General features: G+C 51.0%; 11 protein-coding genes across 11 annotated transcripts; 6 read left to right on the forward strand and 5 right to left on the reverse strand.

The window, feature by feature from the left end:
- Window positions 1-1,466: 1,466 nt before the first annotated feature.
- On the forward strand, window positions 1,467-2,889 carry EI97DRAFT_497915 (uncharacterized protein; the record flags this gene model as incomplete). Its single annotated transcript, XM_033802530.1, has 3 exons — window positions 1,467-1,653; window positions 1,729-2,568; window positions 2,632-2,889. Coding segments are annotated over 3 exons (1,084 nt in total), but the record flags the coding sequence as incomplete, so codon positions are not given.
- Window positions 2,890-6,837: 3,948 nt separating this feature from the next.
- Window positions 6,838-8,572, reverse strand: EI97DRAFT_25225 (DnaJ-domain-containing protein). The gene is made up of 4 exons (XM_033794158.1): window positions 8,380-8,572; window positions 8,251-8,320; window positions 7,374-8,198; window positions 6,838-7,321 (listed from the first exon to the last, which is right to left on the reverse strand). Exons 1-4 carry the CDS (start codon window positions 8,413-8,415, stop codon window positions 6,981-6,983), a joined length of 1,272 nt encoding a protein of 423 aa, XP_033658817.1. The 5' UTR covers window positions 8,416-8,572; the 3' UTR covers window positions 6,838-6,980.
- A 517-nt stretch (window positions 8,573-9,089) lies between these two features.
- Window positions 9,090-10,750, reverse strand: EI97DRAFT_429331 (uroporphyrinogen decarboxylase). The gene is made up of 5 exons (XM_033797418.1): window positions 10,665-10,750; window positions 10,577-10,618; window positions 9,987-10,522; window positions 9,545-9,935; window positions 9,090-9,494 (listed from the first exon to the last, which is right to left on the reverse strand). Exons 1-5 carry the CDS (start codon window positions 10,717-10,719, stop codon window positions 9,415-9,417), a joined length of 1,104 nt encoding a protein of 367 aa, XP_033658818.1. The 5' UTR covers window positions 10,720-10,750; the 3' UTR covers window positions 9,090-9,414.
- Window positions 10,751-10,945: 195 nt separating this feature from the next.
- EI97DRAFT_368154 (uncharacterized protein) lies at window positions 10,946-14,135 on the forward strand (the record flags this gene model as incomplete). The annotated part of the gene is made up of 4 exons (XM_033795118.1): window positions 10,946-11,317; window positions 11,365-11,463; window positions 11,513-12,341; window positions 12,397-14,135. The coding sequence occupies 4 exons, from the start codon at window positions 10,946-10,948 to the stop codon at window positions 14,133-14,135; spliced, it is 3,039 nt and encodes a 1,012-aa protein (XP_033658819.1).
- A 117-nt stretch (window positions 14,136-14,252) lies between these two features.
- On the forward strand, window positions 14,253-15,641 carry EI97DRAFT_25219 (uncharacterized protein). The gene is made up of 2 exons (XM_033794156.1): window positions 14,253-14,752; window positions 14,811-15,641. Exons 1-2 carry the CDS (start codon window positions 14,370-14,372, stop codon window positions 15,565-15,567), a joined length of 1,140 nt encoding a protein of 379 aa, XP_033658820.1. The 5' UTR covers window positions 14,253-14,369; the 3' UTR covers window positions 15,568-15,641.
- Window positions 15,642-16,885: 1,244 nt separating this feature from the next.
- Window positions 16,886-17,686, forward strand: EI97DRAFT_454490 (NAD(P)-binding protein; the record flags this gene model as incomplete). The annotated part of the gene is made up of 1 exon (XM_033800547.1): window positions 16,886-17,686. The coding sequence occupies one exon, from the start codon at window positions 16,886-16,888 to the stop codon at window positions 17,684-17,686; it is 801 nt and encodes a 266-aa protein (XP_033658821.1).
- A 235-nt stretch (window positions 17,687-17,921) lies between these two features.
- On the reverse strand, window positions 17,922-19,364 carry EI97DRAFT_367574 (uncharacterized protein; the record flags this gene model as incomplete). The annotated part of the gene is made up of 2 exons (XM_033795100.1): window positions 17,922-18,683; window positions 18,744-19,364. 2 exons carry the CDS (start codon window positions 19,362-19,364, stop codon window positions 17,922-17,924), a joined length of 1,383 nt encoding a protein of 460 aa, XP_033658822.1.
- A 958-nt stretch (window positions 19,365-20,322) lies between these two features.
- On the reverse strand, window positions 20,323-22,072 carry EI97DRAFT_454492 (uncharacterized protein; the record flags this gene model as incomplete). Its single annotated transcript, XM_033800548.1, has 2 exons — window positions 20,323-21,520; window positions 21,579-22,072. The coding sequence occupies 2 exons, from the start codon at window positions 22,070-22,072 to the stop codon at window positions 20,323-20,325; spliced, it is 1,692 nt and encodes a 563-aa protein (XP_033658823.1).
- A 1,012-nt stretch (window positions 22,073-23,084) lies between these two features.
- On the reverse strand, window positions 23,085-23,667 carry EI97DRAFT_25396 (uncharacterized protein). The gene is made up of 2 exons (XM_033794166.1): window positions 23,148-23,667; window positions 23,085-23,086 (listed from the first exon to the last, which is right to left on the reverse strand). The coding sequence occupies exon 1, from the start codon at window positions 23,606-23,608 to the stop codon at window positions 23,306-23,308; it is 303 nt and encodes a 100-aa protein (XP_033658824.1). The 5' UTR covers window positions 23,609-23,667; the 3' UTR covers window positions 23,085-23,086; window positions 23,148-23,305.
- Window positions 23,617-24,635, forward strand: EI97DRAFT_368158 (F-actin capping protein, beta subunit; the record flags this gene model as incomplete). The annotated part of the gene is made up of 5 exons (XM_033795119.1): window positions 23,617-23,642; window positions 23,694-23,999; window positions 24,061-24,140; window positions 24,190-24,507; window positions 24,562-24,635. 5 exons carry the CDS (start codon window positions 23,617-23,619, stop codon window positions 24,633-24,635), a joined length of 804 nt encoding a protein of 267 aa, XP_033658825.1.
- Window positions 24,636-25,361: 726 nt separating this feature from the next.
- EI97DRAFT_429338 (uncharacterized protein) lies at window positions 25,362-26,616 on the forward strand. Its single transcript, XM_033797419.1, has 4 exons — window positions 25,362-25,858; window positions 25,927-26,209; window positions 26,258-26,346; window positions 26,406-26,616. Exons 1-3 carry the CDS (start codon window positions 25,748-25,750, stop codon window positions 26,308-26,310), a joined length of 447 nt encoding a protein of 148 aa, XP_033658826.1. The 5' UTR covers window positions 25,362-25,747; the 3' UTR covers window positions 26,311-26,346; window positions 26,406-26,616.
- Window positions 26,617-27,156: the final 540 nt, after the last annotated feature.

Raw genomic sequence — 27,156 nt, forward strand, 5'->3', positions numbered from 1 at the left:
ATACAGATTTCAAAGATTTGTAGACAGACAATGTCTAGTCTCTGAAATTACAGAAGCAGTCGTACATCGTAATCCTATACCAGACGGGACGGGTTGAGTAGATGCGCCTTGCTTTTCGCTGCTACCTTCGCTTTAGGATCAGGGTACGTAAATTGGTTAAGCTTGTTTCGTAATTATAGAGTAGTCCCGCTTAACTGTAAGGACCGTTTGAACTTTTATACTGTATTGGCACTCGTCATCGAAGCACATGTAAAAGCACTATCTCAGAACTAGCCGTAACCCCGCTGGCTTAGTGATCGCCATCGTAGTCTTGTTGAAATTATTTATCCATTTGTCACAGAAGCACAGGCAAGCAAGAATACTAGCAAGGCTAATATGGTGTAGGCTTATCCCCTTATATCGCCTTCGGTACCTATCGTCGGACAGGTAGCTTTACGCTGATAAGTGCGGTAGCGAGTCATTTATAGCATCTTGTCGTTTCCATTTGTTGATGAAGATGACGCCTTCACTTTCGCGTATGAATTTGTACAACCTTGTCATAGAAGAACCTTGGGAATACCTGGAAATCAAGCCTGAGGTGTGCAGAAGTGGGGACGGAGTTTGCCGTTTAAAGTGGGGTCAAGTGAAACTCGAGTTCTTCAGGACAGCATTGCAATGCTGATATCATTATGTCCGCAAGAGCATGCGAATGGACAGTTCTACGATGAAAATGACATGTGATAACAGTAGGGTATCGAGATCTCCCCGGGGCTGCTTTCAGGGATGGCTTATGATCACTAGTGTTGGAAGGGCGAGATATATTTTAACATCCCTTAGGGTGAGTGATCGTCCTTATTATTTATTGCCATTTCGTTTATTGATTTCCTAGCTTTCCACGTTGGGAAATATGGGGAATGATATGTCAACTGCAACACCCCCGTCTGGACTTCAAAACCTCCATGAGCTGGTTGGCGACCTCAATAGCCGGGGTCTGGCAAGGAACACGCATCCCATCGTTCTCGGTAATACAATTCCTTGCAGGTTGCTTCTATAACTGACAATCACGTAGTACCAGGGTTCAGCGGCTTCGGTGAACCCCTGTTTGGATCCGTCAATTACTGGGGTGGATTTGAGGACCTTGCCTCAGAGCTTCAACGGCACACGGGAAGACCAGTAATTCTTCCTCGTATTGGGCCTATATCCAGCAACTGGGAACGGGCATGCGAATTGTACTGCCAACTGTATAACGTTGGCAGGGCCGCGTAAGTTTTCTGGCACCGCATAAGAGTATAAGGGCACGACGCAACTGTGACTAGTGCAGGTCCAGGATTCGATGGCCGACAAGCCTTTCCACCTACACGTATCCCAGTCGACTACGGGAGCTATATCGCCAATCTTCCACCCGGTACTCCACGCTTGACTAAGCAAGCCGTGGTCTTGGGAGTGTTACCCCCGGGCTGGCAATGGAGCGGAGCACAACCCGTTCACATGATATGTCATTCACAAGGTGGAAATACCGTGCGCCTGCTCATAGAATTATTGTCAGGTCGTCATGGAGGGAGAAATCCAGCTTACTTTGGCTTGGCTTTAGGGAACCGACAAAACTTTGTCAAATCCGTGGTAACCCTAGGTACGCCTTATCTAGGCACGACTATTACCGACGTTATTTTCAACGTAAGTCTCTGTCTATAACAAAAATTCTTAGTAAAAATAAAAGTCTTTCAAATTGTTGGCTCATTATCCGGCCAGGACATCCTTCGTAACATCCCAGTCAACGAGGTTATCACCCGCCTGGTAGTTTCGGCAGCCTTTAATCCAACCCGCTTTGTCGATCTGCAACTAGATCACTGGGGATTCACACCCAACCCAGGGGAGAGCTTTCGAGCCATGCATGGTCGTCTCCAGAATGCTATCATGACCTGGTGGAACTCCAATGATAACGGCATAAGGGACAACGGCGTGCAGGGGATCAACAGGCTGAACACGGATTTCAATCCAAGTGCATCTCCTCAAACCTATTACTTCACGTTGTCCTTTGACGCCACAAGACCCCTCCCCCGGCAAGAACTCACAGGGCAGGACCTTAAGAATCTACCAGTACATCCCGCTGTATCGCTATTTGGTTTGGCATATCCCGGCCCCGGAGATGTCACCGCAAATGCGGTCTCATCTCTATCTTGGCTCGCCCATGGAGCTTCCAGCTTGACCCCAGGAAATCCGAATGACATTGCGTACGCACGGTGGCTCGTTAACGTCTTCAATAACCACGCCAGCGGTTTGGGCTACGCATTTAGAGTCCCGAGTCCCGGAGGACGAATTCCGCGAGCAGACATGCTCCCTCTCCTTTCCATCTTTTCTCTAGGAATGAGTGGTGTAGCTACACCACTAGACCCCTCCGGGCGCAATGACGGCGTTGTTGACACAGTGTCAATGGACGGCCCGGCGGATGGTGTGAACAATCCATCCAATGATATTACAAACTTCAACCGCGGCGCTCTAGCCATGAACCGAGGGTCCTACTGGAAATTTGGCGTGACGGGCGGTATAGATCATGCGGATCAAGTTGGTGTCTTTACTGATGAGAACATTGTAAGTATCGCAGTTGGTTTACAAACCGTGAGGATACGATGCGCTAATTGGAGCGAAACCCAGTACGCTCAAGTCCTACAAATGTATCAAGATCTTGGGGATCTTGTTTCCTTTCTTTGATGATCCTCGAGTTGTTATCGCTGACTTCTTTACCTGTACTCGCTATCTCTAGGAATGTGGAGCGAGGCGAGGTCTTCGACGTGACGAAGTAGGCGCAGTTCTAAAGTCGAAACGTCAGTGAATTGCGCAAAGGTAGCTTTTCCATAAACCTGTCTCGTAACCGCACTTGACCTGTTTATAAAGTCTAGCTATAATACACATACTGACTTTTCTTCCCCCAACCTTTGTCTTTAAGCATGCATCTAAGATTTCTTTTGTTTGGATTCCGATATCTGCATTTACAATCTAAACGTGGAAAATAAAGAGGTTCAATGAGGCTTCTGATTTACAATTTCGATAACATAGGCACTTACTCCGAGACGCCGCAGCTGTAAAAAGCCGATTATAGTCGGCTAGAAACCGCAAATCAAATTGATGAGACGTGGACTCTGTGCTCGATCTTTCAGCATTCAAAGACGAACGACGGCAATATGCATGTTTTGCTGTCACGGCACCCTTTACACCAAATAATGTCTAGGTTCACTGATAATTGGCGGCGTCTCCATGCCCGTATTCTAACACGCCAACCTGTTCCTCACTTCTAGCAATTCGAAGCAAAATCAAAAAGACTTGGACATTATATGTAAACATTTTGGAATTCGATTGCCTCGTTGTAATGTCCTGCTGTCGCAGTCCGCTTTTCACGCTTCTATGACATGCGGAATCAAGTCATGCTCCGAGTCTTGACAACCAAAAGATCTTCCCTGATGGTCCTGCATGTTAAACAGGTTCGACTCTAGCACTAATCCTTCTACAACTGTCTTTACTGCCTGCTTTTAAAAACAGCCATCCCCTTTTGGTTCCTGTTTTCAAGGCTTTCGAATTGGAAATTTTTGGAAGGCCATAATGATGTGCTATTTCCTCAAACCATAACGTCTAGCAACTCTCTGCAATTCTTGCTCATGCCAATAGACTTCAACAATCACTTCGCCTCTCCCGAATGGAGTCAGACCCCTTCCTCCCTGGTCCGCCATTCGCCATGCGCACCGACAAAGAAGTTGGCACCAGCATCAATGGTTTTTGAGATAATGTGCGCCTTGAAACAAATCCGGGAGAACGTAGTGCATGCCCACGGCCGCAGCAGCGCATGTACACTCCACATATCTTCCCGGGTCAGTCATATATGAAGAGAGACGTCTCCCCACTCTCATCGCAATCTCGACAGTCTACGTCTATGGCAGTCTCAATCAAAAATATCTCACGATTGCGACTCATGTGCTCTCTTCCAACAACTTAAGCCAGGCTCAAAAATGAATGCTCATGTCGCAGTACACCTTCCAAAATCACCCTCGCTTGAATCGATGAAGTGAAACGCCGAGTCGGCTGTACCGTATCAGCGATCTGTAACCTGCCAACAATGAGTCGTCGAAGCTTTCAGAGGTCTGCCATCTATGTGCCATCTTTAAACAAACCAAATGAAGGCATACATATGTTCTGCGAGCGCTAGTAATCCTTGTCTTTCTCTATCCGCACACATATAAAGGCCGACTCGCGTGCCTCTACCGCAACTCCTGTTCCTTCGCTTTCTCATAACACTCGGTGTCTAGATTTACCAGAACTTGCACTGATGCGCACTCTCGAACGCCCTTACAAGACTAAAGAACCAAGTCCTAATATGCCGCTGCGGCTGCCGTTTCTGCATCCAGGAATAACGAACGAAATAAGGTCTTTAGCTGCCTGAGCTACACATCTGCATATGAGCTCGGAACCGAATAGCAGTTTCAAAAACCTCCGATTTTCAAACTGTATGCAATACCCGCTATGTTCCAACGATCTCCCTCGTACCGAAAGAAGAAGATGAGAAGAAGATGGCCGTCAGATAAGGCGTGACCGATGCAAACCATCGACCTATGTGTCAAGATAATCCGTCGTTTACCATGCTACACGAAAATGCAAGCGAAGAAATCTACATTCCATCTCTCGCAAAACTACCGGCAACCCAGTTGATAAATGTTCTGTAGTCGCAGTCGGCTCCATATATTAAACCCTCAACTCATAACTCAACTCATGAGGGGAGGCGTCCAGGTGCCTGCACCGCAAATTGGCAATACAACGACCAACGACATATCCACATGAGAAGTACCGAATAGTAGAGACTATGTGCTGTCTTCCCACGGAAACCCCAACGAGTTACCGAAGACATAGCATGTCTTGAGTGGCGAGCTTTCCATATCTAACTCGATCGATTCAAACAATGATGCGTGTATGATCGCCTCTTGATTTAACTGTTTAACATCAAACATCCAACAGAAAGCACTCCTCTGCCATTTATAACCTATCAACGAAAACATCTTGTCCAGAAGTCATGTTCTGCCTTTGCAGCAGCCCATATACCCCACTATCTGAAAAGACATGACGGGGAGGAGAAGTCCCTGATCATCTATACCATAATGACGTCCACTTTATGTGATTCCACGAGAACTTAGCAGTTGCGCACGACAACGAATGTTGGGAACCTATGGGCAATCAATCGACGAAATCGTAATCGTCTGCACATCTTCACATGTTTTACACTCACGGCCCCCATTCAATCCCTATACCTTAACACCAACTTGCGACTAGAAAAATAACTGTACCGCTAATATGGGGTTTATCAGCTCCCATGAGATTCAACGTCAAATCTTCTTCTGCATCACTCTATGTGCCTACGCCCCCTTTTCTAGAACACTATCCGCAGCAAGCATACCCTGCAGCCACAGAATTCTATATATATGTCACTACACGACGGTATGAAGACACCTGCTTCCCTGCAAAGCCGCAAGACATCAAACCCGAGATGATGAGGGATCCGGGATCATAAATCAAAGGCACACAAACTCCCCATGGCATCTCCGTCCCTCCTAAGCAGCAAAAACCGACCCCGACCCCGAATGAAGGATCGGGAATCATAAATCAAAAGCACAACCCACCATGAGAATTTATTGATAACTCAAATCCCTTACCAGAGGCTTTATGTTTTGCACTCGCAGTATCCCACGCATTCCTCTACCCATACACAGGGATACGATACCTCACAGTGTCTAACCTTAACCGTGCGAGATGTCGGACTATGAAACAGCCAGACACCAAAGACCATCGAAGCAGAGATTATGTGCGGTTCTCCGACACCCCAAATACAGAACCGGCAAGTGCATGCTCTGCACGGGCGGTAATCCAAAATATATCCATATCGCAGCTACAGCGAGTAATAACGAAGTGTCAGGCTTCCTCCAAGACCTCAATCAGATGAAGACCCAAGTCCATGAAATTCGGCCATCGAAAACCTTAGTACTAAGCCGCCTATGTCCCATCCCTAGTTTCGAGACCGCAAAACCCATTCCTCAAATGATATGTTTCGCTGCACAGCAGCCTAAGCACTGAAACGTACACTGCTTCGACGAATGTTTTGAGATCATTTTTCTCTTTGCTCCTCGACATCAAAAACCTGCTCGATGGTTCTTCATGTAGCATTTCCGAAACTCCCAAGGATGCCGCCCAAAGCTCTATTACAATCCCATCACACTTATATTTCTCCAATCTAACATTGCAAGCTCTATTTCATGGGGGGAGGGGCATTCGCTTTCTTTCGGTTACACTCGAGAATTAGCCTTCGAAAATAGATACTTGCAGAGGAAGCAGCCATGTCTCGATCTACATATCTCAGTGGACAACTTGATTTTAGTTATGGTGACGGTGATGATAAGCTCCATCACCACCAGTCAGTTCATCATCACATCAAAACCCTCACCTCATAACAAGTACCAAACATCCAAGTTCAGAATGTGAATGCAATTCCATTGTCTATAATCCACTTCACTCCCCATCCTGGTTCTATCCTTGCTCACCACATTCAATCCATCCTCATCCTCCTTTCCACGCACCTCCACCCTCTCCAAGCAGACACCCGATCCAAGGAGAAAATGAATAATCCTGCCCGATTTCCGCCCCAGGGAGGAGAAAGCCCTAGCAGCGAAGAGGCGCATCATCATCCCACGCCACCCCACAAAGTCTAAAACCAACCGAAAAGGACATAAGAGGGAATCCCAGAGAAGAAGGCCCGAACATGCCCACACAGAGAGATGGAAGAAAGATGCAAGGGAAGAAACCGGCTATTTCTCCTCCATGGGGGAGAGAACGAGAATCCAAGTTCAACACGTGAAAGCCAGGCCGAGGTCGATGCGGATATGCATGCCTCCAGCCCGTTGGTAACGAGTATTGAAGCCCACGCTTTCATATTGCGTCGTTCCTTCGTAACTTCATCATCATGATCCCCTTTACTGTGATGCGCACTGCACGCGCTCGGCACCAGGATGCATATCGTCGTCTTCATCTTCCATACCAGCCATGCCGCGAGCACGGGCATGCTCCCTCGTCGGGTCGACGTCGTCTAGCGTGAAGTCCTCGATCATGGCATCTGGAGGAGGTACCGGTCCGGGTATGGTCTGTCTCGGAAGAACCTTTGCCAATGCATCGATTTGCTCTTGTGTCATAGGGCCGCCCTCGTCGTCGCCTGTGATGCGTTCTGGGAACCTGACGTCGAACTGGATGTAGAGGTTTCCGAAGTCGTGGTGCCGGTATGAGGGCATACCTTGGCCGCGGATCACTTTAACCTCGCCTAGTTTCGTTAGCAAATGCCTTTGTCCATCAAGGTAACCAGTTCCACATACCTGGGCTGATGCACTCGCCCGGCGCAATGTCAACCGTCAACCACCGGTCGTCGAGATGCTCGATGTGAATCTGGCCACCGGCAAGGGCGGTAAAGAGGTCAATCTCGGCTTGATAGAAGAGGTCGTCGTCCTTGCGCTGGAATCGCGGGTGCGGCTTCTGTTCAATCTCGAAGACGACGTCTCCGGGCTCGACGCCTGGTAATTGATCACCCTCGCCCCTGAACTCGATCTTGTGGCCGCTCTTAACACCACGGTCGACATGGACGTGGAGAACTTTCCTCTCGATAACGGTCTTCTTGCCGTTGCACTGCTTGCATCGGTCGCGATCCCGGATGATCTCACCCTCTCCCTGGCAGTCGGAGCAGACCGTCTGGAACCGCTGAATCATGGGACCCATCTGGCGCATCATAGTCTTCATACCACGGCCATCGCAGCCAGCGCACTTCTTCACAGCACCCTCCTTACCGCCGCGGCCATCGCACTTGGGGCAAATGACGGATTTCTGGAGAGCAAGCTTTGACACCTTTCCACGGTAGATGTCCTCCAACGAAACCTTGTGGACGTGGGAGATGGTGCGTGCCTTCTTTGGTCCCGTTTCGCGCATACCTCCCCCAAACATGCCGCCAAACGGGCCACCACCGCCTCCAAAGAACTGTGCGAAGATATCCTCAGCGGCCATGCCGCCGCCGCCCATTCCACCTTGCTCCAGGCCTTCCTCGCCATATTGGTCGTATATTTGACGCTTCTGAGGGTCCGAAAGGATTTCATATGCGTGCGATAGGTCTTTGAACTTCTCTGCGGCCTCGGGGTTGTGTGCGTTCTTGTCTGTCGCATGTGTTAGGCTCTGCGACGAGGCTACAGAGAGGTGTGAACATACCTGGATGCCATTTCAGGGCTCCCTTTTTATACGCAGACTTCAGCTGTGACTCGCTCGCATCCGGCGGAACCTAGCACTGTCAGTTCTGACCCTAGAGCGGTCGTGGGACCAAAACTGAGAGACACGTACGCCTAGGATATCGTAGAACTTGGTGTCCTTCACCATACTGTGATCTGCAAGAAGATTTGGTTGGAGAGGTTTCCAGCAGGCTTTATGAGCGCACTAGGTGTGAAACGGAGGAGCGATTGTCGATTGAGTGAAGGTGTGTAACGGAGTGGGAGGGGATCGGGGAGTGAAGAGGCCGGCTGACGGATCACTCTCTTTGGTCTCGCAAACTGCGCAGGATGCGTGCGAGATTTTGACAGGCAGACGGGGAAGACAGTCGAGTCGAAGCTTTACAGCAGAGATTTTGGTTTAAGTGGAAAATTAAGTAGTGACAGGCGCCCGAGAGAATCTTTGGGTTTAAGAAGCGTAACCAGGATGTTCCGAATCTGCGGTGCCGAGAGAAAGTTCGGCGGGATTCCATCGACTTCCATCTGCGACTGCCTCGCCGCAGCACAACCCTCTTCACCTTGTCCGAGGCACAATCGCCGCCGGGGCCCGCGCAGAGAAGACAAACGCGACATGAGCCCAGAAGACGCGAGAATCACCGGCAACTTTTTCTTGTTGACCACCCTTATTCTATCCCAGTTGAAGCGCTCTTCACTGCACGCAATGGAGCTACGATGCACCGAGCCGCGCTAGCCCGAGTTCACCATTGTGTTCCCTGCAGCCAATCAGGGTGATATTATCACGTGATGCTAACGGAACCTACACAGTATAATCCTATTTCTCCCACACATGGACATATAGCAAGGGTAATAAGAATATACAATCCATAAAAGGCCCGGAACAGGTCGCTCGGATCGATGCCATCACTTACGTTCAATAGGCATCAGAAATCTGTCGTCATGTGACAATCCTAGTACACCATAATGCATCGCATCCTGTCCCCATTGTTGATTTACTTCTCTATATGTCTTATACAACAGAATTTAACGCTCGAGAGCGCATCCTTCGCTCTACATGGAGCTCGTGGGAATATGTACAAGGGAAAGCGCTGTGTCGATGACGTCGAAAGAATATCCACGAAATGCCGTGGTTGCAGCACAACCATTGCTCATACTATGCGGAGGCCTTGCAGTATCGGTAAATCTCCTCGAAGAAGAACCTCAGGTCGTCAGGGTTTACTTGTGGCGTGATACCTGATTATGGGTCAACGAAGCTCTTCACAACTGCAGACAGGTGTCCATACCGTGGCCCAAGTTAGCGATCCAGCCTTGCTTCCCACCTCCAAAACCTGAGACCATTTCCTTAACCACCTGCGTGATGGCCTCCCGCCCACCATAGAGTACACCGGGGTCAGCGTTGCCTTGGAGTGTCTTCCCCTTGGAACGAGCAACCTCGTACGCCTCTCGCGGATCATGCAGCCAGTCTAGGCCAATGACATCGTAATTCGAGTCACAGAGTACCTCTAGGGCATACCAGGCGCCTTTTGCGAAAACCGTCATTGGCACACGTTCCAGGCCCAGCTCTTGTAATCTCCGAGGCAGGTTATCGGCGATATAGTTGAGGTAAGGCAGTGCGAATGTTCTGAAGGAGGAAGGAGATAGCTCTCCTGCCCAGGAGTCGAAAACCTGTATCATCTACAAGGAGTCAGTAGCTGGGCACCTGAAGAGACCTTACAGTCCTCTTACCTGCGCACCAGCCTGAACCTGGAGTGCCAAATACTCAACGCAGCATTCGGCGATCTTCTGCAGGAGCGCCTTGCTCTCTTCCGGATATCTGAAGATCCACGTCTTCGCCTGTATGAACATCTTGCTGCCTCCTCCCTCAACCATATACGCCAAAAGTGTCCACGGCGCGCCGCAAAACCCGATCAGCGGTACTCTCCCCTTCAGCTTCTGCCTTGTAAGCGTGATTGCCTTGTACACATAATCCAGCGACTCTTTCACGTCCACCTTCCTTTGCATAAGCTCCCGGTACTGTGAATCTTCGGGTGATTGCAGCGGCTCCGGGAAATGTGGCCCCTTCTTATCCACCATGATGACTTCCATGCCCATTGCCTGTGGTATCACGAGAATGTCGGAGAATATTATGGCGGCGTCAATGAGCCCGGCGTATCTCTCGATGGGTTGTAGCGTTAACGTCGCCGCAATCTCGGGAGTTCGGCAGCAATCGAAGAAGTCATGGCTTCCCTTCGCCTCGTGGTACTCCGGCAAGTAGCGACCAGCTGCATTGGGTCAGTCGCAACAAGATTGGACTTGCAGACAACCTGCCCGCTGACCTTGACGCATCACCCACATGGGCGCCCGCTCGGTTTTCTCGCCTGGCTAAGGTCAGTTTGGAAGAGACACCAGATGTGCTAGAAGTACCTCTGGCAGCACGGAGAATGAGATCATTCTCCAAAGGATCAAATTGCGGCGCCATGGCAAATCGTCGTGCCCAGGTGTGATTGAAGGGTGGAAGAAGCCACATGCGTGGGGTAGCACAACTGAGCCGATCGTTCACCCCACACAACCGCTAACCGTATCGGGGTAGCTGAAATACAGGGGGGGTGTTTCTTCAAGTGCTTTTCTCACGCTTCACTATCAAACACTTTTTCAAGACAAACCTCTTCTCTGACCATTTTCTCAGTGCCGAAGCATCCTGGAACATGCTCCTGCGGCATGCTTCGCGCAGCAGTCAATGTATCCAGCGGACTAAGCCCATTGGTCTATTATCAACACGAAACATACTATCTGTTCCTTCGCCGTCCGCGAACTTGACGCGACCTCCTAGAGTCTCACGTGAGAAACGCTGTGCACCACTCTTCTCAATATGGCATCAACAGATCCGAGGAGCCAAAAAGCAGTCGGTCCTTACCCTCGAAGACCTCCCACAAGGTGACATCTCCGACCATTCGCCAGGAGATGTCTCAAACGCAGAGCCGGAGCCGGAATACCCTCCCCTCCTGCAGCAAGTTCGCAACAACATGTTGAAGTTTAGCCACTGTGTACTGTTGACAAGAGTCGGGGGATTTTATGAGGTTTGAGACCATGTCGTGCGGCTCGGACAATGCTGATGAGACTTTAGTTATATTTCGAACATGCCGACGAATATGCGCCTCTGCTTAACATCAAAAAGACAAGAAGAAAACCAACAAGAGGCAGTAGTAGGCCTGCAGTGTCGATGGTACGTTCAAGAGTTTTACCCTCCACCTGAATTATCGCTCAGACTGTAGGCTGGATTTCCCGCCTACCAATTGGATCGGTACCTCAAAATCCTCGTGCAGGACTTGAACAAACACGTCGCTATCAGTGATGAGTTCCTGAACGACGCCCCGACCAAAGCAAAAGGCGAACCCGCTTACACTAGGAGGGTATCACGTATTATCACTCCTGGAACCCTTATAGATGAGCACTTCATGGATCCCTGGGAAAACAATTATCTGCTCTCTATCCATGTGGACACTTCAGAATTGATGGGGAATGAAGCTGGCCGCAGAGGCAGCAAGGTTGCCTCTATGCAGCCATCTCCCCGGACTGAGGTCGGTCTTGCCTGGATTGACCTGTCCAGCGGGGATTTTATGACCCAGAGCACCGACATCGCGTCGTTGCCCTCCGCTGTAGCCAGGATAAAGCCGAGAGAAATCGTGCTTGATAGCATCTTTGCTGAAAACGACCACGGTAGGCTTGTTTCGACGTTGCGGGACGATGGGTACACAATCAGTTTTCAACAACGTCTAGAATCGTCTTTGACAGTCAAAGACTGGTTACCTATGCTGGAGGATATTGTGGATGATTTCGACTGTGCCAATTTCCGTCCCGGCGAGGTTGCGGCCGGTGGGTCACTGTTGCACTATGTCAAGCATCAGTTGATTGGCTCCCAGACTCGACTGCGTGCTCCTGTGAGACATCAAGCCGAGGAGCACATGAGTATTGACAAGAACAGTTTGAGGGCCCTTGAGATCCGTACTACCCTCCGGGACGGCACGTACGAAGGGAGCCTGCTGCACTCTCTGAAGCAGACGGTCACCAAAAGCGGGACTAGGCTTCTGACGCAGCGATTGTGTATGCAGATATACTGTTCCTGTGAATCATCTGAACGGTGAGCTGACTGTGGCAGGCGCTCCGTCGATGTCCCTGTCTACGATCAATGACCGTTTGGACCTGGTGCAAGAGATGATCGAATATCCGCAACTCCGCCAGGAAGTTATGTCATTACTTGGCCATACTTTTGACTCACTGCGCCTTGTCACCAAGTTCACTGTAGGCCGTGGAGATGCCGACGATCTGATCGAAATATCCAAGACCATTATGACCACTTCCGATATATTGTCTGTTCTCCAAGAACACTCTGCCTCACGTAGCTCCATACCTATCGCTGCTGAGGATGAGCCTACAGAAAGGAGACGAAGGGCTTGTCTCTCGTCCCTGGGAAGACGATTCGAGTTGAGTCAGCCTTTGGAACTGGCCAAGAGAATTCAGGATGCTATTGATGAAGAGGGATTGTCTGAGCGACACCGTATAGAGGATGACGAGGCAGCTGCAGTAGCCGAGCTCACACAAGAAGTCCTTGGAAGGGAGGCGGGAGAAGAAGACCTCAAGACTCTGCCAAAACGTATCCAACCCAAGCCGCATATGATAGCACCCAGTTTCAAGAGCGCCACAGATGGGAGAGAAGATATCTGGATAATGAAGCGAAATGCGAGTAAAACGCTAGCAAAGCTACACCACTCTCTTGATGTTCTGGTTCAGTCCAAACTGGATCTGGAGAAGGACCTGCGGCGGAAATTGGGCGCTGAAAGTCTGACTTTGAAGTGGACCCCCAATCTGGCGCACATCGCGCACGTCAAGGGAAAAGATGTATCCCGTGTGACCGCCCACTATCCGAAGAGTTTGAGCAGCAGCAAATCGACACGCTCCTTCCAGATCCCCGAATGGGCTCGGTTAGGTGCACAAATGGATGAGACCCGTTTCCAAATCCGAAATGAAGAGCAGCGGGTCCTCGCTGGTCTAAGAGCGGAAGTCGTCCGAAACATCGTCAAGCTACGGCGAAATGCCGCCGCACTTGACGAACTGGATGTAGCATGTGCTTTTGCGATACTCGCTCGAGACAAAGGATGGGTTCGCCCTATTTTGAATGCCGGGACCTCTCATAACATCGTCGGTGGTCGCCATCCAGTGGTGGAGACCAGCCTCGAGGAGCAAGGTCGCAAGTTTGAGCCGAACGACTGCCTTCTTGGGGACAATGAAAGGATATGGCTCATAACAGGTCCAAATATGGCTGGAAAGAGCACTTATCTCAGACAGAACGCTCTCATCTCGATCCTAGCGCAGACAGGCTCCTTCGTGCCTGCGGAGTACGCCGAGATTGGGCTTGTGGACAAAATCTTCAGCCGTGTCGGGTCGGCCGACAACTTGTTCCAAGACCAATCCACTTTCATGGTCGAGATGGTAGAGACTGCCCAGATTCTCAAGGAGGCTACGCCGCGTTCCTTTGTGATAATGGACGAAGTCGGACGTGGCACTACTCCGGAAGATGGCATTGCTGTGGGATACGCATGCCTACACCACCTGTACCACGTCATCCAATGCAGAACATTGTTCGCGACTCACTTTCATGTGCTCGCTGACATGACGGAAGGGTTTGAAAAACTGGCCTGCTATTGCAACGACGTCGCCGAGGGGCCGGACGGAAAGTTCTCTTACATCCATCGGTTGAGGAAGGGGGTCAACCGTCACAGCCATGCGCTCAAAGTGGCCAGGGTCGCCGGCCTGCCAGAGGAAGCCATCGCCGTTGCGGCCCGCGTGCTGGAAAGGGCACGATCGCCAATCCACATGCATCGAGCGGTGTTTCGCTAAGACGGTGACAACTTCATTCCTTCTAAATACGGGCCGATGTTAGCTTCCATCCGATCACGACTTCCCACCGCAGTTCAAAATCAGGAGCCACTCCGCTAGGAGATTTGATCGATACTCCCTTTCAAATCCTAATCTCTTTCAATCACTCACCAGCAATATCATCAACCCGACTCTTGTGGTCGGACTTTCGTTACTTTCTTCATCTATCCTTAACCCATCATCGCTATCGCAAAAATGCCCGTGCATCTCGAATGGGACTGCAACGCTTTCGAAGGGTTTAAAATTCACGTCGTTGTCAGGTCGAACTATCCATACCACGATGACATCACATCGCAATTCTTTCGGGTAAAGATGGCGTCCCTTCTCCATATGACACTGCCAGCAAGCACCGTACCCGGCCCCGAAATTCCAGACCCGCAACACCCACGTCGCAATCCCAAAGTGAACGGGTCCAATTATAACATCAAGTACGCGATCTTCGTAGCCGCAGATCAAGATCGGGATCATCGAAGCGCTACCGTCCAGGTATTGATGCTGGTAACTGAGGGCACCGGCCGCCACACTATCCTAGAGAAGCTGAATGGCGAGACCATCCATGAGGAGCCATTAAGAGTTGGGTAAGTGCTCGCACACCTTCGCGATTACCTTAGGGATCTCGTCTTCTTACAAGCACAGGCATTGTGGCAACATAAGAACGGTGGTGGAGAGACTCTTGCACCATGATTATTGCTTTCCCTGTGACAGCATCGCCTACCTCGAAAAGGGAGAGTGGCATGCGTGCTCGCATGCAGAGCAGAGGTGGGAATATACTCAAGCAAAACTCCATGATCAACGGCAGTTGGTTGATAGTCAGGAGCGTTCCCCGACCAATTGGGATGCTACTACTTTACTACGACTTTCCAAGAAGAGGATGGATCTCCAATACATAGAAAATTTCTTAGGGGAGGCCAAATCGGTTCTGATTCCGACTGCAGGAGAGGATCTCCTCGTCTCCGAGCCGGAGGATGTGATGACCCAGGGAGCCACTGAGGACGCCGCTGAGGTGGCCACCGAGGAAGCCTCTGAGGCTAGCATCGCTACGATTCATCCGAATTCACCGATGGCTCAACCTGCACAGCACGCCACTAGAGTTGCTGGCACTCAAGCTGGTGGTGAGGCCAGCAGTCCGACACCTCGTGTCCCTACTCCCACCAGCGACAACATGGCGGACGGCCTTCCAAGCGGCAATGGCAAGGAGACTATCCCAACGCCAAAGAAGAAAGGCAAGAAGCGGAACAAGAGGAAGAAGGGGAAAGCACAGGGCAAAGCCAACGCAGACGACGCGCCTGGCGTCAACACCCAATCTGTGGAACCGGTTGAGGAGCAAACGAGCGGATCTCCCAAGAGTGAAGACTCGCCTGTTGATACCCAAACCGCGGGACCGTCGAAATAGGAATCTCGACTAACCACCGTCGATGAGGATTGGGCGGGCAAGTATGGACCACTTATTCAGAACGAGGAAGATGCCCGTGCTGTCGTGATAAGTATGTTCGTTATACTGTGGGCGCGGACGTTCGGAGAGCAAGACTAGGGAAATACAACTATTTCAAATTGTCTTTGTTGTTCGGGATGTAGTTGGGTTCGAATCTTGTGCCGAGTGTATCGTTTTGGAGCCCTCGTCTTTGAAACTGCAAAGGTAGCCTACTGTCGCAGTGCGCCTTCTTAGATGCACGGTTGCGGAGCCTATGGCACCTCAATCGCTTTCGTGCTCCGGTCAAGACGGTCGCTGGGGTAAGGATATAAAACTGCGGAGGAGACAGTTTGTAATCCCCTGTCGGTGTTATTGCTTTGCACCTTCGACCCAAATGCATCCTAGGCATTTTATTAATCACACTGAGATACATATTTCGTAGCTAAGTGTTGTTTCTCCCCTTTACATTGTAAGGCACAAATGTGTCCTAGGTAGTGTAAAACGCGCTGTTACATTTACACTTGTTAAACACAACCCGGTTTATACACTTTGGAACGTCACTTAGTAGCAGGCTTCATGTCCGCTTCTGCGTATCTACATAGCTTGGACCTCCCATCTGTCCTCAAGCTTCATCTAATGCAGTGAAGTACACTGTTAGGAAGATGGTTCGTGATCACCCGTCCAATCCACCTCTTGCGCTTCCCATCCCCAAACGTAGCAGAAACGCAACACCGATGCTCCACTCAGATGGCTGTAGATCTCTTTGCATGTTCATTTATTTGGCCTGCTCGGGGAACATCACACCGGCATTCCCCTCCCGCGCAAGTGACGAGCCACGCCAGCCACACGATCTATTCCAAGCCACACGCCAAGATGATCTCCCCGCTCATGCATTAGCGTGCCCGCTCCCGCCCGCTCCTTTGAAGACTTCGTCCGCCTATCCAAGATTCTTTTTGAGGGCTTACTAATTGAGGAATATGGGCTGGAAGTGGAAGCGGGGATGTCGGGGACGAAAGGCGGCGTCGGGGACATGAGCACAGAGTCTTCGTGGGTTGAGCGGGATGAGCGGGATCGAGGGCGGGCCGCATAGGACGGGGTCGATTTCAGATGGGGAGGAGAGATGGTATATAAGGAGGCATTGAGAAGTCGAATAGACGGCATCACAGAACAATCAGAACACCATCCACTTCCAAAGGGTCTACTTCCAGCCTTCCTTCGCTCCAAGGATCCATCTATTCCAACATCCACATTTTGCACAGTACCACTCTACCAGCAGCATACCCTCTATCTTCAGTCCAAAATGGCCCATCCCAACCGTCTCAAAAACGCACACATCCTCGTCTTCGGCGGAACCTCCGGCATCGGCTTCGCCGTTGCCTCGCTCGCCCTGTCCAACAACGCGCGCGTCACCATCTCCGGCTCGACGCAGGAAAAAGTAGACTCCAAAGTCGCCCTCCTCCGCTCCATATATCCTTCCCTCCCGGCCGAGCGTGTCACCGGCTACGCCCTCAATCTCGCCGACACGCAGAATCTGGAAGAAAACCTGAAGGAGTTCTTTGAAAAAGTGACCAACGGCGGACAAAACAAAGTCAACCATGTAGCTTTCACCGCCGGGGACGCCCTCCGCATTGCCTCCATCCCGGAAATCACCTTCGACCAGATATACCCGGCGTTCCACGTGCGCTTCGCCGCGCCCGTCATCATCGCCAAACTCCTCTCGACGGGCAAATACATGCCACAGTCGCCTGACAGCAGTCTCACGCTGACCGCCGGTGTAAACGTACAGAAGCCCCGTCCCGGGTGGGCCGTGGTTGCTGCCTCTGGCGCCGCCATCGAAGGGCTCGCGCGCGGCCTCGCGGTCGATTTGGCGCCGATAAGAGTGAACACTGTCTCGCCTGGGGCAATAGACACGGAGTTATTGAGGGGAGCGACGGGGAATCTGGGGGAGGATGTGAAGAACGACCTTTGGAAGAGGCTAACGTTGACGGGAAGGATTGGCAGGCCCGAGGATGCTGCTGAGGCGTATGCGTGGTTTATGAGGGATGGGTTTGCGACGGGGACGAGGGCGGAGACGAATGGGGGGAGGTTGTTGAAGGATTAGATTGGGGAAGCCGTGGGAGGGGTCGCGTAACGGTCGACCGTGGGTGTTTTGTATAGGCTGGCATGATGCCTGAGTGGAACAGGGAGTTGTCTGTGGCGTGGTTGGTTTTTCGTACGCCAGTTCTCTGGTTCGTAACGTGCAAGACGTTCCTTCTTCCTGAGTCCTTCTCTAATGCTGCTTCTGCTCTTGAAGTTATAGCGCCTCGTTCAGCACCCACGGTGATATCTCTTTAAGATCAGGTGACTACCACTCCCATTTCCAAAGCCTTCTCCTTGACAAAGCTCCACTTAGAGCAGTCTGCAAGAAATCCTTTCAGTCCTCGGTCTCTCAAATCTAGTATACCCTCTCTGTCCCTCCCCAGGTCCCTCTCTAGTGCCAATCGGAACTTCAGGCCCAGGAACGAGAACTTTTCTTCGAATCTCTCAATGACGAGCTTGATGATATCAATGTCAGTTTTAACACTGTCATCCGCTTCCAGGCGCCAGTGAATTATCAAGACGGAAGCGGTCAGTGTGAGAGCGCTGCAGATGTGCGGATTAAGAAGCAGGTCGATGGAGATGCGAGATGCGTCTCTTATCAATGATGCAGTGTTCTTGGCGGCAATAACGGCGCGAGTGAATTGGTCCTGTGCATCGGATTCGGAACTCAGAGAAGCGCAGCGGTAGTGGAGGATGATGGCCATAGCATTGAGGATGACATTGAGCCAAATGACATGGCTTCGAGACTTTGGAGGTGATTGAAGAATGGATGTAAGTTGACGAGGAAGAGTAAGCCGGAATTTTACGATCATTGAGTCTAGCTCTTCGCATTCCTGGGCGTACTCGGGTGAGTCGGGGGGTGAATGGAGCGAGTGAATTTGGTCGGAGACATTTCCCAGGAGAACATAGGCAACACAAATGTAATGGAAGACGTTTAAAGGAGAGGCTGGCGGGGAGGATGAGATGAGGGGGTCCAACTTCCAGGAGAAGGGCGTGGGTTGCACTGTATCGTCCGTGCACTGAAATGTTCAGTATGTTTATATTACAATCTTGACGAAATGGTACGGGAAGAGTCTTACCTCTGTTGCCATGGCCTGGAACAGCTCGTCAGCAATAGGTATATCAACCTTAAACTGCCGATCGTCGATTGCAGTTGGCCATCCGGTTGGCCAAGAGTGGTTTCTGTCCAAGACATAGAGCATCCAAAGCGTTCTTCGAACCTCTTCTCTTTCATATTTCTGGAGCGCTGTCAGAGGGTAGCATTCTGCGATACCGTTGTCAACGCCATGGCCAGCGTCCATACGGTTCAAACCAAGGGCACAAGCTTGCCTCCAGGCCTTTCCAATGCAAAGCCAACTAGCAGAGAAGTCTCCTATGGTTTGTCCATGGAAGCAGATTAGGATAGCCGTCTGTAGAGTACGGAGAGCGGACTGCGGATATCGGGGAGAAACGTCGTATTCGATCTTTGCTAATTCGTACCATTCTCGCTGCTTGCTGCGGATATCTGGGTCATGATGGTAATGTGATGCAACTGTGCATATAGCATACAGAAACGACGGCGCTTTCTCCTGGAGCTCATCACCTTGGATGCTTTGCAGGAGGCCGGATCGATGGAAACATGGGAACTCGTCGTAAAGATGGTCAAATAAGAGAACAGTCAGCTCAATCAATGAATCTTTAGACGGTAGACTAGGCGGCATGTTCAAGTCTGTTAGCAATTCGGCAGGTCTTCCTTTGTCCAGCGGGTATTCTGGCGCAACAGCATCTAGGTCGGCCGACATTGGAGTAGGATATCCGATTGGTTGTGGATCCAAGTTGGGCATCATATCGGTCGATGTAAGGAGGAAGTCCGTGCCAGGGCATTGCGTGAAGTCCAGTGTACTCGGTTGTCCAATGCTTGCGGCCACGCCTGACTGGTCATCACGAAATGTCCCTCCAAACTGGACCAGCATATTATATGTTTCTTGTCGATCAGATATTGCAACGGTGTATTCACATTGGAGGCCCCATTTCCGACAGAGAGAACAGGATGGTCGTGCACTCTGCCACCAGTTAGCAGCGCTTGAGATGGCGGTCGACCGTCGTACGTCACATCGCTTCTTTCGATGTCTGCAGCTCCTGCAAGCTTGCTTCCTCTTAGTAACGGATGCGGGTGTGGTTAAAACTTGCCCGTTCAACATGTTCGTTTATGTTGGTTTATGATTCGTCGTTGCAATTGTTCCATGATCTGGCGTGACTCATTTTCTCGTCAACACAAACGAATGTGAGCGTCGCATTCAGGAGAGTAGCATGGTACTGCACGATGCTTGGGTGCTCTTATGAGCCCAAGCCAACTTTGGATGGAGTGAATTTGGAGTAGAGTTGATCTAGGAACGAATTCGACTAGAGTCGAAACTGAGTGAACCTTGGGACTATTACTAAGCGTCCTGCGCCAGCCCTGAAGGGCTTAACGCCGGTGGGGCTTGCCCACGCGGGCATCGGGTGGAGATAGTGGTGTGGCCATCTTAGTATCTCCGTTGCATCGCGAAAGGAATTGGGCATACCATGTAACATGTCACAGACTACGATTGAGATACTTTTCCTGTGGACAATCCACTTACATTTCCTCGCGTACGGAATACCTGCGCCAAAGATACACTTAGGGTACTCTTGATGACCTCAGGAGACCAACCTCAGTATATCTCCGCCTCCCTTCAGCTCCCATACATTACCGCTCCGGTCTCCAATAACGCTCGCAATATTTTGGCTGTTGTCCAGCATCTCCCACACCATTGGCGTACCAGTATAGCGCCAGGTGCTTCCATCATAGTGCCTGCTGTACAGATAATCACCTGCAGCATAGATATAAACAGATCCTGCATTCTCGATAATCACCCACATATAAATGGACGTGTCGAGCCATACGACCTTGCTGCCCTCCAGCTTATAGAACTCATCACCGCCCACCGCGATCTGGGTATTGGCAGAATTGATGTCGACAACAGTCCAACCGACACCATACGGCCACTCGGACCGCACCAAGTCGCCTGTTGTGAGAAGGTTCCATATGGTCCTGTTATCAGTAACGGCAATCTGCTTTGAGCTGCGAGGCTGTTCGATGGTCGTCCACTGCGTCCCTGACCCAGTCCAGCGTGCAATCCACCCGTCTTTTCGTCTTTGATATATCTGATCGGACGCAGCAACAATGTCAGCGACATTGTCAGATGGTGCGCCTATGTACTGCCACTGGGTACCGCTTCCGCTGTAGCGATAGATGCTGCCATCAGCATGCCGCTGGTAAAGATTACCGCCGGCTCCAGAGATCTGAACCGTATCCCTGTTGTTGTCGACGGTGACCCAGGTACCACTGGAACTGTAAAACAAGACTTGGCCTGTTGATCGAAGTTGATACAGGCCGTCCAGAGCGGATGGGCTGTCTGCGAACGATGACACCTGGGCGATGTTCTTGGTGGCTGTATTCATGTCTATCCGGTTCCATCTAGGCTCCTTCCATCCGTAGAGGCTATGGATCGCAGCTTTGTCGTCGGGATGCATAGGTCGCACGATCCCTTCAAAGTAGGGCCACATGACGGCATCTTCGACCTTGCTATGGGACAAGCCAAGAGCATGACCGATCTCGTGAAGAGCCGTGAAGCTGAAGAGGCGATCATCGGCCCAAGTATAGTAATCATTGAAAGTGATGTTGATAAGGCCTGACGACATGGTAAGACCGTCGGCTATCATGTTCGTAAAGGCATATGCTGGTTCATCGGGACCCATCGTCATGAAGCGAACGTGTATGTCAGCACGGGGTATGTTGTCACTTGCCGGGACGATAGATATGGGAAGGTATTGGTTCCATTGCGCAAATGCTTTCCTTCGAGATAGTTAGTATGCAGATATGTGAAGGGAGCACGGTGAGAAATGCTACATACCTAAGAGTCTCTCTTTGTAGGTCGGCAGCAATGTCGGAAGTGTAGTTCAGAAAGCGATACGTAACAGTTGCGCTGTTCCATTTCGGTCCCCACAACACGTATCTTTTCCGCAATGTTCCACCGTCGGGCATGCGAGCATCCGTTGCATTGAATGGTTGAATAGTACCACAGCGAGGCCTGCTCATCACTACCTCCATTTTCTCGTCATACTCTCCAGTTTCTGGCTCATGCAGGATTCGTTGAATCCGCCGTATTGCCGCTGGGAAGTCATGATCTTTGATGGTGTCGTTATGTCGTAGCCATCCAAAGAGCTTGAAGAAGTCGTGGACGTGCTTTCGTTGCCTGGTACGATTGTGGCGCCAGGAGGGGTCGACTGGTGTGGGAAGTGCGCTAGGAATCTGTGAGACGGTCCCGGAGGCCACGGCATTGTTGATGTCCTGTGTCAGACAGACTGAAAAGAGGTTCAGGAAGGGCAAAGCATAAAAGACCCTCATCCTGGAGGTATGATGCGTGGATCGTCGAGTCGTGGGGAACACTGTTGAGTCACCATCCGGAGCGACAAGTCTCTAAATTAGCGGCGATGCTGGGTCGCGACTTCCTCGACTCTCATACTGGCGGCGCAATGTTTCGAACCATCGGTCAGCTTTTATATCAAACAAGTCGAAATATGGCAGTACGGGTTGCCTCTCGAGCGGACGCATCAGCATGCATCAGGTCATTATCTTGATATAGATCAGCAGTCGCAGGATACAATATCAGCCCGCCGATATAGCCTGCCGTATCCGCCTCAACTCAGGTGAATGGAAGATATTCGTATTCGGAGTCGTGGGTTGAAACTTGGACGGTCCTGCCAGGCCTAGCTGTGGTAGATTACCTAGAGCTTGTCCCTGCGTAAATTGGAATATAGATATACTTTTGACGGGCACTTGGTAAGACGTGCTACTGGTGGGCCCTAATGGATCCCTGCGGCAATCATGCAGATTGGCAAGCAAGTTTAGCTTAATATAATTCAAATGATACCATGGATGGGTGCGGCTGCAAGATCTGGGGAATTGAATGGCTAGGCGGGGCAAGAGTTAAGTTGAGATTGTGCAACGTTGTATATGAAACCGCCCGGAGAAAATGGACGGATGCCGAGGCTGCCACCTCAGTATTGCCGGGTGAAGAAGAGGTACAGCCGGCCAGCAAGGGCGCGCTGATATTGGGGATAGGCTCCCGGCCATGGCGAAAAAGAAAATAATATGTAGCACCGGCGCAAGGTGGATCAAAAAGCGGGTGTGGGAAGCTAGAGACGAAGAGGGATGAAAGTTGAACACCACCCATCAGTTCAGTGCCGAAGTGAGCCATCTTTTTCTTGGGCTCTGCGCGTAGTGTTGACAAGGGAGATATCTTCAATGGAAAAAGGAAACTCGATGCTTTTTATAACAGACTGGGCATGACATGAGAATTGCAGGTGGGACAGGTGGTCGCGAAGTGGAGGTTGGTTATACGTGGGCGGTTAAGGGACTCTGATTATGTCAGCAAGCGGGCGCCTTGCTCCTTTGGGCATCTCGATTGTCCTTTGCGTGCCTCAAGAATATGCATGCCGATGCACAAGCCGTAACTTTTTTTAACTTCATATAGATTTGTTACCTGGCAGCACGGAAGCAGACATGCGGACTCAAAGTGTTGTTGTGGTGTGGGTGTGCTGGTACATTACATGACCATAGAGGAGTGAAAGCTGGAGCTTAAGTAAGGTAAACAGAAAGAGCAGTTGGCAACATCGCAAACACAAACAGTTGCAAACTGAGGGCAAGACCTTCCAACATGCCGATGGGGATTTTAAACGCATATCTTTTATTCTCAACCTCTCTATCCACCTCTCTACCTTTACGGCCTGGGCAAAACCGATCATCAAGACATGGATGGTGCGCGCGAGACGCACGGACCGTCGGATCATGAAGCTGTCCTGGAGGGGCACGGTCGTGTTTCAACCTCACTCCGCATCTCATCAGACGCCAGATTTCGCATGCCCACAGCCCAACACACATTAACCACTATGGCCGACCCGATAGACAGTGCACTGTAAGCGAAAACTACCCACCGGGCATTCAATGTCAGCTAACCGGGTTGAAGGGACCTCCTGCGTCGCCTGAATCCAAAGGACGTCAAGCAGAACGTAGACCACCTCATAAGCCTGAACCCAGATCTGACCGAAGACCTCCTTGAGTCGGTCGATATACCCCTCGCCGTGAAGAAGTGCTCGAAAACGAAGCGTGACTTTCTATGCTGCGATTACAATCGAGACGGAGATAGCTGGAGGAGTCCGTGGAGCAATGAGTTCGAGCCTCCCGTAGACGAGGGGGAGGGTGTCACACCTAGCGACCGCATTAGGAAAATGGAGATCAAGGCTAATGAAGCCTTTGATGTGTACAGGGAGCTGTAAGTCTCCCGGGGGGCAATACTCCAGAGAAACGCAGGCAGTATATGCTGACCTTGGCAGGTACTTCGAAGGTGGTATATCAAGCGTCTATCTATGGGATATGGACGACGGTTTTGCGGGATGTGTGCTCCTGAAGAAGTGTATGTCCAGTTGAAACTCAATCGTCCTCGCGCTGACACGAATTCATAGCGGTTTCACCTTCTCCCAAAAGCTCCGGCAGCTGGGACAGCATACACGTCTTTGACGCCCAAGATCGTGCCCGCACCGCCCACTACAAGCTTACTTCCACCGTAATCCTGTCACTCGGCACAGATTCGGACGCGTTAGGCGCTCTCGACCTCTCCGGCAACATGGTGCGCCAGGTCGAGCAAGACATGGCTGTTGAAGATGACTCCTCCCACGTCGCCAACATCGGCAAGATGGTCGAAGACATGGAACTGAAGATGCGCAACCTACTACAAGAAGTGTACTTCGGCAAAGCAAAGGACGTCGTGGGAGATTTAAGAAGTATGGAAATCAGGAAAAGACGCGGCAGACGCTTCTCGCTGACCGACTTCCTAGGTATCCCGCCGTTGAGTCAGACGAACAGGGATAGAGCCACGCAGAGAGAGATGATCAATAGCATCGGCCGGTGATCGGTCGGCCAGATATACCACATCGAGCGACTAGCCGCAGCATATCAATTAATGGTTGCCCTTGATGGGCTGATTGCATTGCCATCTGCTACCTCCACGAATATTCTATCATAATACGTCAACCAGCTCCTTGTCGTATATGTATCATTGTGTGTTTGGCCTCATTAGCATACTCTTCAGTCTCTGGTCTCCGGAGCAGTCCTGTCACTTTTCCCTGTCCATCAGCTAGAGTTGCTGTATTTCTCCCAGTGCATACTGCATCTTCCTGCTTCTGTCTCCAATTTCCTACCACCGTATCTGTGTCATTGGGGCGAGCTGTGCTGCAGACAAATTTCGGTTCCACGTTTGGGTGTTTTACTGCCCAAGACGATGCAATTCGAGAAATTCGCGGAGAAGGCAGCAGTGGACCAGTGATGGCATATGCTGCGCAAAGTCAGGATTAGGATGCATAAGGGGCAGATATTACTGGGTATCCATTGCCTACCATACGAGATGATGCGCTCCTCGCTCCTCGTACCTAGATTATGTCTTGGTGAATAGCTGTTGCTGACTTCCCCTGTTCGGTGAGTGAGGAACACGGAAAACCACTTGAGTATTTTACTAGAGCGAGAAGTATGTACACCATTCAGCTGACCTCTATCTAGGCTTTCCTGCGGTCATCGTACCCTCGAAGCCATACAGTCAATGGTTGAAGAGCAGTAACTGTGGAGACACACCACTGGGACTACTGTTTTCAGCTGTAGCCCGGAGCCTCACTTCAGGCCGCATTGCTGTGGTTGACGGTGCCCACAGCCGGGGCGCATTCTTGTTGGGGTGCACAGGTGAGGTGATGCCTGGCTTTCACCGTCGTCTCACCCGTCGTCACCGCACACCGCACACTTGTTTTGCACATCGCTTATCTCTGGTCAAACTTTCACTTTCACTCTCACTTCCTACCATCGTCGTCCGTGCGCTACCCACTTCTATTTGAACTCACCTCCGCCTTCTCTCCAACCTTTCCTCCTCCACACATCTCCGCGCATTGCACCCGCGTTACATGCACCACTTCTTATCTCACCTGCATATTCTCTTGCGCCTACGTCAAGCCTCGATCTATCCATCATCACTTCGACATGTCTGACAAAGCCAGCGATGGCGGAGCCACCTCCACCGCCACTTTCACGGAGCGCGAGATGCAGATCATGTCCAAGGCGTGGTTCTGCCTCAAATCTGGTACCCCAGAGGTGAGCTTGACCAAAATACCGAGCCCTACTCTTCGTCATGCTGAGTCGTGCTGACACGCGTCCTAAAGATCGACTACGACAAACTTGCTGAAGCGACGGGCATGACCAACCCGCGTTCCGCGTCCAACGCCTGGGCCAAGATCAAGCACAAGTTACATGCTCAAGAGGGTATCGTCGCAACTCCGAAGGCCAAAGCCACCCCCAAGAAGAAGGCCAATGGCAACGACTCCGCTCCAGGAACGCCAACCAAGACGCCGCGCAAGCGTGCTCCCAAGAAACAAGAGGTCGATGGCGAGTCCTCTCCTAAAAAGAAAGGCAAGGCCACCAAGATGAAGACGGAGGCAGAGGACGGTAAGGCAACTCCCAACGTACGTTTAACTGTTTCGCTGACCTCTGAAGCCGATGAGACCGCTCTTGACGGCGAGGAGATGGAGGGCGCCAACGAGGACTAAGGTCCGCCGTCGTACGCTTCTCTACCCTCTACCACGGTCAGTACCTTTGACTCCACTCCTCTAAAGTAGAACATACCGGACTCACCTTCTATCAGTTTCCTATCGAATTTGGGACCAAAGAATAGGCGTCTGGGTTGAAGGCGCTTGCATCAGACGTGTCGATATCTGAGCTGGGCATCGTCTGTTTGGGCTCGAACGTGGTGATGTTTGGGAACCGAACCGCAGATGTACGCCTTTTGTTCACGGCATTGATATCATCGTGTCGTTGAATTGGTTATGCTCTGGGTAATCATATCAATGGATACCACATATTTCATTCAACTTCGCTGCTGCTTCGTGGTTTGCCAAGTGCTCTCTGTTTCCCTCACCTAATCCCTTGCGATAAATTCGACGGCATATCGTCCTGCACCACTCCTATTCAAGGCAGAAAACCTTCAGTTCCGGAGAATCGCCATGACGAACACATGCAAGGTGAGGATGGGGTTCTCCGCCGACATTCACGATCTATCGTGGGGGCCCCGTGCCCAAGCCTACTGTGGTATCTATCTATCTATCCCGGTTCTCTATGATTCCATCTATAGCTACATGCATCTGGCTACGCCGCGAAGCCTGTAAGTAGTCTACCTCCGCACGACCCAAGAGTCTGGACTTGCTCGGCCAGCTCGATTTCTCTTCAATTCGCAGGAATCCCGGAGTCGGTTATTCGCCACTGTCCTTTTTCTTGGTTCACTTTTTGACGGCGAACCGCCTGCTCGTCGCCAAATGCGGATCCGAGATCGCGACATCGCACCCCTCGATGCCGTATATCAACCACTAACATCACCTCGCGCAATGCGACCAGGGACT

The sequence above is a fragment of the Westerdykella ornata genome (assembly GCF_010094085.1).
Source record: "Westerdykella ornata strain CBS 379.55 unplaced genomic scaffold EI97scaffold_1, whole genome shotgun sequence".
NCBI classification, from domain to species: Eukaryota; Fungi; Ascomycota; class Dothideomycetes; order Pleosporales; family Sporormiaceae; genus Westerdykella; species Westerdykella ornata.

Coding starts and splice junctions, on each gene's coding strand:
- EI97DRAFT_25225 (XM_033794158.1), bottom strand. CDS start 8,415: ATGGTGAAGGACACCAAGTTCTACGATATCCTAGGC. Junction 8,321..8,379: donor AGTTCTACGATATCCTAGGC/GTACGTGTCTCT, acceptor TGACAGTGCTAG/GTTCCGCCGGATGCGAGCGA. Junction 7,322..7,373: donor GGGCGAGTGCATCAGCCCAG/GTATGTGGAACT, acceptor TAACGAAACTAG/GCGAGGTTAAAGTGATCCGC.
- EI97DRAFT_429331 (XM_033797418.1), bottom strand. CDS start 10,719: ATGGCGCCGCAATTTGATCCTTTGGAGAATGATCTCATTCTCCGTGCT. Junction 10,523..10,576: donor CATGTGGGTGATGCGTCAAG/GTCAGCGGGCAG, acceptor GACCCAATGCAG/CTGGTCGCTACTTGCCGGAG. Junction 9,936..9,986: donor AGGTTCAGGCTGGTGCGCAG/GTAAGAGGACTG, acceptor GACTCCTTGTAG/ATGATACAGGTTTTCGACTC.
- EI97DRAFT_25219 (XM_033794156.1), top strand. CDS start 14,370: ATGCCCGTGCATCTCGAATGGGACTGCAACGCTTTCGAAGGGTTTAAA. Junction 14,753..14,810: donor GAGGAGCCATTAAGAGTTGG/GTAAGTGCTCGC, acceptor TTACAAGCACAG/GCATTGTGGCAACATAAGAA.
- EI97DRAFT_25396 (XM_033794166.1), bottom strand. CDS start 23,608: ATGTGTGTTGGGCTGTGGGCATGCGAAATCTGGCGTCTGATGAGATGC.
- EI97DRAFT_429338 (XM_033797419.1), top strand. CDS start 25,748: ATGTCTGACAAAGCCAGCGATGGCGGAGCCACCTCCACCGCCACTTTC. Junction 25,859..25,926: donor TCAAATCTGGTACCCCAGAG/GTGAGCTTGACC, acceptor CGCGTCCTAAAG/ATCGACTACGACAAACTTGC. Junction 26,210..26,257: donor GAAGACGGAGGCAGAGGACG/GTAAGGCAACTC, acceptor TGACCTCTGAAG/CCGATGAGACCGCTCTTGAC.